This window comes from Apium graveolens, chromosome 10, assembly GCF_009905375.1.
Source record: "Apium graveolens cultivar Ventura chromosome 10, ASM990537v1, whole genome shotgun sequence".
In the NCBI taxonomy this organism is placed as follows: Eukaryota; Viridiplantae; Streptophyta; class Magnoliopsida; order Apiales; family Apiaceae; genus Apium; species Apium graveolens.
The window spans coordinates 94333841-94342262 of record NC_133656.1 but is presented as its reverse complement, the minus strand read 5'-3'; the positions used below and the strand labels follow the sequence as shown (position 1 = coordinate 94342262).

General features: G+C 30.3%; 1 protein-coding gene across 1 annotated transcript; it reads right to left on the bottom strand.

The window, feature by feature from the left end:
* Positions 1–4657: 4657 nt before the first annotated feature.
* LOC141692382 (uncharacterized) lies at positions 4658–6619 on the bottom strand. Its single transcript, XM_074497195.1, has 2 exons — positions 6465–6619; positions 4658–6210 (listed from the first exon to the last, which is right to left on the bottom strand). Exon 2 carries the CDS (start codon positions 6081–6083, stop codon positions 4806–4808), a length of 1278 nt encoding a protein of 425 aa, XP_074353296.1. The 5' UTR covers positions 6084–6210; positions 6465–6619; the 3' UTR covers positions 4658–4805.
* Positions 6620–8422: the final 1803 nt, after the last annotated feature.

Below are 8422 nucleotides of genomic sequence, written 5' to 3'. Positions count from 1 at the left end.
ATTTTATTTTTGTTATCTTATACTTCTACATGTCTTATTATTCAATTAAGTTTAATTTTATTTCTGTTTCACCGTTTCACCCTCTAGCATTCGTATTCCTAATTCTCTTTTGTATTTGTATTGGTAATTCAATATATTATACATGTACTATAACAATACAAATTTTATATCTTTTTAACCTTTTTGAATCATACTCTTTTTAATATAATTATTAGAATTCTATTGTACTCATACTTTTTGATTTCGAAGCAACACCCAAATCATCATAATTCCCTATGTAAATATATATACTGTAACACTCTTATTTGAAAAAATAATTATTTTTAGCTCTTTTGATTTAGTAGAATTAGTAGAATTCTTTTATTTTATTTTATTTTACTTCTTGGTTTCTAAATATCACCTAGGTATTCTTCTTTAATTTCTAGAAATAATGCCCAAATATCACCTAGGTATTCTTCTTTAATTTCTAGAAATAATGCCCAAAATACACCACTTTCCAATTTCAAGTGTCCAAAATACCCACCGGCGGAAAAACTGCCCAAAATACCGACGAAATGCGCATTTTACAGATGCGTATTCTGTTTTGAAAAAAAAATTACAAAGAATACGCATGTCTGACATGCGTATTCACTATTTACTGTAGCAGTGAATACGCATGTTTGACATGCGTACTCTTTGTAATTTTTTTAAAAAACAGAATACGCATGATGGTAATGCGTATTCAGTGGGTAAAAAGGGCAGTCCCTCCCGCCAAATGGTATTTTGGGCACCAATGCCCAAATGGTGGTTATTTTGGTTTTTCACCCTAATTTTTTTTTTATCGTAGGTAACCCACAGCCGCTACCCTTCGGGTGCGCACTGGGTAAACCCTACGGGCTCACGCAATAGCCTGCAAACCACGTGAACCAAGGTAAACCGCATTTAAGCGATAGGCTCTGACTCAGGAGGCATAAAATATTATATTATTATTTTACACATTTTTTAATTGCAATTCTTATATTGATTTCAACTCAGTAATCCTATTTCACTAAATAGTATATTTCAGTGAAATAATAAAATTTTTGAAATCGTATTATAATTATAATCATTTTATTTATTTTAACCAATAATCTTTATTAATAAGTGATACATTCTTTTAAGTGGTACTTTGGTTTCAACTCTTTTTTATTTCATCAATTTTTGAATTTTAATATAACTCTAAATGTATAATTTATATTGTTCTTTTACTTCTATATGGCTTATAATGTTATATGTATTATTTTACCAGACGTTTTTTAATTGCAATTCTTATATTGATTTCAACTGAGTAATCATATTTTTCATACGACTCAATAGTATATTTTAATGAAATAATAAAAAAAATTCAAATCGTATAATAATTATAATCTTTTAATTATAATCATAACACAAATATCGTACCCATAAGTGAAACCCCTTTTTTAAATGGTCCCAAATTTTATTTCACCTTATTTTTGTTCAACCCATTATTAGTTTCGGTCAAATCATTATATTTCTGATACAACTCTATATTATTTTATTTTTAATGATATATAACTAAATTGTTGAAATCATATTGTAATTATTCCTAAATTTGTTTCAGCTCGATAATCCTATTTCCGATATGACTCTATATAACTCTATAGTATTTTTTAATGAAATAATAAAATTGTTGAAATTATATCATTATAATCTTTTGTATTATAATTTTAGTGCAAATAATGTATTTATCACATGTATATTACATTTTTTTTACTTTTCTTAAAATAATTGTAAATAAAAATAAAATTAACAATAGCATTAATTCCCGATTTGTACTTACCTTTATTTCACCTCTAGAGTGATACATTTTGTAAAGTTCTAAATTGATTTTCAATAAATAATATGGTTATTAGAATTATATTGTGATTGTAATATTTTCAATAATCAATTATACTGTAATAAATAAAATATTTAGATAATAATGATGATGTATAATAAGAAAATGCACGGACTACCCCACTTTTAAAACTAGATGCCTATATATGAGCGTGGAATATAGGTTAAAATACCGATCAACTTATACGTACTAATATTTTGTTTGAACTATACACGTGTTTAGTTTCTTATGCGTGATCACTGTAATTAAAGTTTTGAATTTGCTGAATACGAATGTTCACATTCAACATGCATAGCATACATTAAAAGAAAGTTATAAAAACATGCATGTTCGTCATGTTTATTTCTACATATATACAAAATATATATTTTCGTGATGTATTACCCACATTTGTGTTTAGCGGGTATCTTGGGCAATCCTCCCCACCATTGGATAGTTTAGGTTGAGTAATCTAAGTAGAAATTAAAATTTTTGATATAATATCAATACTATTATGATTCTTAAAATTATTTAAATAAGTTAACTCGCTCGTATTGGTAGGGTTATCAACAAATGTTATGTTTAAAAGCAAATCCAGTGAAGTGCAAAAAAGAAATTTGCCATATACACATGGAAATCCAGTCCATAGTCAAACATTTAAGTCTGAGTATCTTAGCAACAAAAACTACATTGTTTTGTCAACATATACCAATGGCTGGCTATAGCAGCTATTTTAGCAATAGCATTGGATTTGCTACAATGTGTACATGCATATATCTCTTTCTTGAACTGAACGATTTGTATCGAATACTTGGGTTGTAGATTTCGTTTAGTAAGCCTGGCCTCGCCCTTGGCCTGATGGTTACCTATGTTTGTTCAAGCTCATTCAAGAAGATTCTGGATGCATATTACTAGTTACTTTATCAACACACAAGTAGCTTCTGGAGTCCGTTATAATGCTTAACGGTTTAACGACGACACTACTTTGACTTAGTTTGTCTCGTCAACTTCGTGGTTCCGGAGTTTGTTAAAAACTTTCATAGAAGTAAATTATAGTGTACACTGTACAGTTTCTACCATTTAGATTGTTCAATTATTGAATCATGCGACCAACCAAGGTAATTCGTTTTACTTCCGAGGAAGTTGAAGTTACACAGCTGGCTTACATTAAACAAAAATAGCTCAAATTTGAGTTCTCCGATAACAATCAAGAGATTACTAAAGTTTATATGTTTCGAAATCTTAACATTACTTTCAAGAACATGAATGTTTCTCAAAAACTGATTGAATCACACAATGAGAAAGATACAAAGATTCTCTGCAACAACTAACAGGTAACATAAACATGTAAATAGAAATAATGATATGAAGCAGCTCAAAGGAAAATTCAGAGAATGTATATCTAAATAATGCTTATCCACATTTGGTAACATTTGTAATTTATCCATTACTAGTAATTCTGTGGTGGTTTAATTTTTCTCCTTTGTGAACCAGTTGAATCGTTGATAGTAGATCAGCGGATAATTACACCCTATAAGACTTATGTTAAAAGTTGATAATTGTTTACTAATAAGTAGTACATAGAAAGTAGCATCATTAAATAGGAAATAATACAGCAATTCCGGGGATTTGGATCCCAAAATACAATACATGAATTTATTTGCGCTATCCATACTAATATATGCTCTAATATTAGTCCAAATTTAAGGGACCACACTAAACTTTTGCCTAATAAAACGGTATATTTCATTTATGAGGTAAAAACAAATAAAAACATTGACAAATGACAACTCATCTTTTGCTAAAAAAATTAGGTTCATCAATATTACTCTCCAAATAAAATTATGTACTCGTGTCTACCAACACTACTTACAGCTTCTGCTGAGCACTCTAGCATACATCAACCATCATACAGTCCATACAATGCATGAGGCAAGACTATGCACAGGATTCCTGATAGAACTAGACATTCCTATTATGCAGGACTTTGTAAATACTCATTTTCTGGTCAAACATACAGTATTTTAAGAGACTTAGGTCGCTAGATAATAAGTTAACGACTCGTGCGGTCTACAAGTAGCAGCCTAAACATCCTGTACTAAATGCATCTTAGGTAATCCTGTTTTTACTTTTCACACATTTGAAATCAACTGAACATATGAAAGCCAAGAGGAAACCAAAAAAGAAGCACAACTAATGGGGAGCATATAATAATTTACAATAGTTTAAATTCTATAAGAACATTGTCAACTCAAATAAATCCAAAAAAATAGTCTGGTAACTTTCAGAGGAAATCAACTATAATCATGCTTGCTTCTATTATGTGACAAACAACAATTAATGTGGAGCATAGAATAATTTACAATAGTTTAAATTTTATAAGAACATTGTCAACTCAAATAAAGCCAAAAAAAAGTCTGGAAACTTTCACAGAGGATTTCATTATACCCGCATTAGCTAGTAGACAAAAACACATACAAATAAGGTAACAACAGTACCTATTAACTCAAAAAACATTTGGTTTTACTTGGTACTGGTACATATAGGATATTAAAAACTTGAAATTCTGATATCGGATTTATACAAATTAATGCTGAAAATGCATACATACAACTTTACAAGGAATGTATGGTATTTCACAACTTCTCTAAGTATAGTAATAACAAATAAGGCATGCATTTAATATAATTGTAAATTATCTTGCAAAAAGCATAAAACCACATAAATTCAAATCCATGTTTATATCAGGATTTCACAAACAAAGTATAGAAGCCAAACGTCTCTATTGTTGCAATAAAGAAGTGCTTAATGAATTCAAATTAATTGGCTGCAATTAAGAGATTTATAAATCTGTCGAGATACATGTTTAGTGTATGTCAACAGAAACTTTAACTTCCAGAAACAAACAGAACAGACCAAACTCACCTTTTCCTCTGACTAACAATAATAATCACCTCAATCTTCTCCTCCGTGATTCTCTAGAGACTCCACTATCATCTGAAATCCGAGAAGCACCGATTCTTCTTCTCGAAGAGGAAGGACGGGACAGTGTTATATCTCCTTCAACTGCAGCACCACTTTCTAAAACAGCAACAGAAGCATTATGTGTTCCCGAAATCGAAGAAAGGTTAACTACTAGATTTGCGTCACTACTAGAATCTACAGTGTGGAGCGCTGTTTGAACTGCAGTAGCGCTGCTACTAAATATATCCCCGCTAGTAACTTGACCGGACTGTAAATCAGTTCTTCGCAGAAGGCGGCCATGAATGTAAGTCTCAAGGTCCTCGACTAATCTTTCAGCATTGCTCAATGCAGATGAAACAGAAGAAAGTGAAGCAGCACTTTCTGATAATACTCTTGAAAACTGACGGGAACGAAGGCGCCAGGTACCCCCAACTTCAGCATTTCCCAAGACCGGAGAAGTAGTTCCCGAAGAAGCATTTGCTGTGTGAAGATTCTGCTGGGTGGGATGTTCTCCAGGTACACTGTTAACACCTTCCTGCCGTGGCTGCTCTGTAGTCGCCCCAATGCTAATCCTAATACGTCGAAGTGCTTCTGCAACCGGAATATGAGTACGCTGGTTAACACGCTGTTGCCTCACACTTTCTATACGATTCGCTGGTGGCCGAGGTGGTATCTTCAAGCCAGTATCAGTCTCCGCCAACCGCGTAGTACTACCATTTCCATATATCGGAGTAATAGTTGCATCTGTGACCTCCCCCCTACAAACAGGACACTCCTTAGCATTCGAATTTGAGTCAACCGAAAACTGATAAAAACATGCCCAACAGAATAAGTGACCACAACACGTCACCACAGGTTCCTTCGCCATGTCCAAGCATATATTACAATCAAAAAACCCCCCAGTATCACCATTATCGTTCTTAGTATCCAATTCCATCTCCAATGCAGTCGCTACTAAATGACTACTATCCCTTTTACAACCAACCGCTGTCTCCTCCCCATTAGGCAATCCCCCCTCAGTTCCCCCTCTTGGCTCATACCCAATAAAACTACTCGACTCCGCAATAAAGTTTCGAGTTTGTCTCCACCTCTGACGTTGCCTAGCCCTAGCCGACACCTCCTCAAGCTGTCGCAAACGATCCTCAATTTGAACTTGGGTAGGCCCAAACACAATCCTTGAACTAACCGGGGGTTCTCGATTCAAATCCAAGTCCATTACCATACCATCCACACCAGCATCATTATCATTACCCTCATCCATCATATATATATATCAAACTACTTCAAATCAGCAAACCCAAAAAACCCTTTATTAAAAACCCAAAAGATTCCAAATTTAAGTTCTTTCTATCACATTTCACAAGACCCACATCACAAAAAATCCTCAAACCCTAAAAACACAAAAAGAACACATTTTTAGATCAAGAACAGCACTTTTTACTTTACCTAATCAAGAACTGCTATATCTATAATCACATAAAAACTTTATCTACATGGGTTATCTAAAACAAGAAAATCAAGAGTCAATTACAGTTAACAACATATAAAGATAACTAATTTCAAAACAAGAAAATCAAGAAATATTGATACAATATAATGATAAATTAAAAAAGTGAAGTGTAATTGCAAGATAAAATCTTTTTACCTGATTTGATTCTCTTCATAATTTGCAAGAATAGTGATATGAATCTGGTGGCGAAGAGGGAGAGTACATTGAGAAAAGATGGGGGGATATTGAAAGGAAAAGAGAAAGTGTTGGCGAATGAAATGATAATACAGTATAACACAAGGGTCGTGACTTTCTTGGTACTTTGGGATGTAAAATATTCATCAATAATAGGTTTGCAACCACATGATTTTGTAATAATTGTTTTGCATGAAAAACAAAATTGCGAAAAAAATTATAGATTTTTTTTTAATCAAAAAAAAATTACAGATTTGAGTGTGGTAAATGAAACAAATAAAAAACTCTCGGATCATAATATAGGCATAGGTAATATTTGGCGTATAATGCTCTCATTTTGCTAGTGAGATCTTTCGGTTCGATAGATTGTGGATTACTTGTTCATGAATGCAATTCACGATTTGAAACATTGATATTTAGAATTATTTGAATCTATGCTCATATTTTAATTTTTCAAAATATTTTATAGCCTACAACGCCTTTCTCGTTTATATGTGTGTATATATTGATCGTTCTCTTATATATATATATATATATTAGGAGAACAAAGGATAATTAATGAGATTAAAAAGTCTCGTAAAGACTAATGTTTTGTGAAAATCGAACTCGAGATATTATTTCATTTACTTATAAAACTTCATGCCACTACACGATAATTTCACATGTGTTTTTTATCATACACGTAAGTGTGCTAAATGAATATTTTATTTAACTTAAAAAATAGTTACTTGAATTCCGTAAAAAAAAAAGATAGTTACTTGAATATTTGTACAGTTAATTTTAAAGAATTAAATTATGGATACAAAATTAAACATAGTACATAAATGAATTATTATCTTATTTATTAATCTTCTTTTAGTTTGAAAATGTATCTCATATATTTTTAACATATTTTATTATTATAAAAGTAATTAAAATACTCGAAATTTGACTACATGACCCGGCCAAAAAACATCGTCACATTCTACATTTATCTTACCAATAATGTGAATTTTTTTTAATATCTTATGTTAATATAAATTAATGTGTTTGAGGTGTTTATAAGATCAAGTCAATTGATTATTTATATTAAAATTACTAAATTTACTGGTAGCGCATTATTATTTTTGGTACTTGTCTCGATTTTAAAAATATTCAAAATTTGATATGAGATCTCACCAGATTTTTTAAAACTACGATGATATATTAAATCGATTTATTTTTCATTTTTTACTTTAAGAAAACTAGCTTTTTAAAAAGAATTCTTCTATATAAATAACATTCATTGATCAAGATAATACTATACAAATATTTTGAATTATTTTTATACTTTGAATTATTCAAATACAAGTTATATCTATACTGTATTGTAACATTTGATTCAATGCATTTCATACTATTTAAAGAAAAAAATATATATATAGTTCAATAATCTGAATGAATTAACCAGTTCAACTGATATTTATAAGACTTTATCAAATTGAAAAATATTTAATTTTAGGAGAATAGTAGACATTGTTATCAAATTATTATATGAAGAAATATTAGCGTAGTAATGAAAGAAACTTAAAAACGGTTTAAATAACGATATAATTATAATTTTCCTTCGAATCCTTGAAAAAAATCATAAATATCAATAATAAGTTTTTATAATATATAATTTATTTTTATGTTACAACCATGATTGATACTCATTTGCGTAAAAACTAGATATAGATTGTTTGTCAGTGATAATATGAATACCATATTTAAATTATTGCAATTTATTTATTACATAATTTTTATTTTTGAATAATTATAAATGCATGTTATTTAATTAATCATTTGTCTCACTAGATGTTAATAGTGATTATACATGTACATAAATCACATATTTAGCATATAAATAATTGAAACCATCGTAATTTACTAAGAAATGTAACATACGACAATTTACATTC

Excerpts from the sequence above, each read along its gene's own strand:
- LOC141692382 (XM_074497195.1), bottom strand. The coding sequence starts at position 6,083 with ATGATGGATGAGGGTAATGATAATGATGCTGGTGTGGATGGTATGGTA.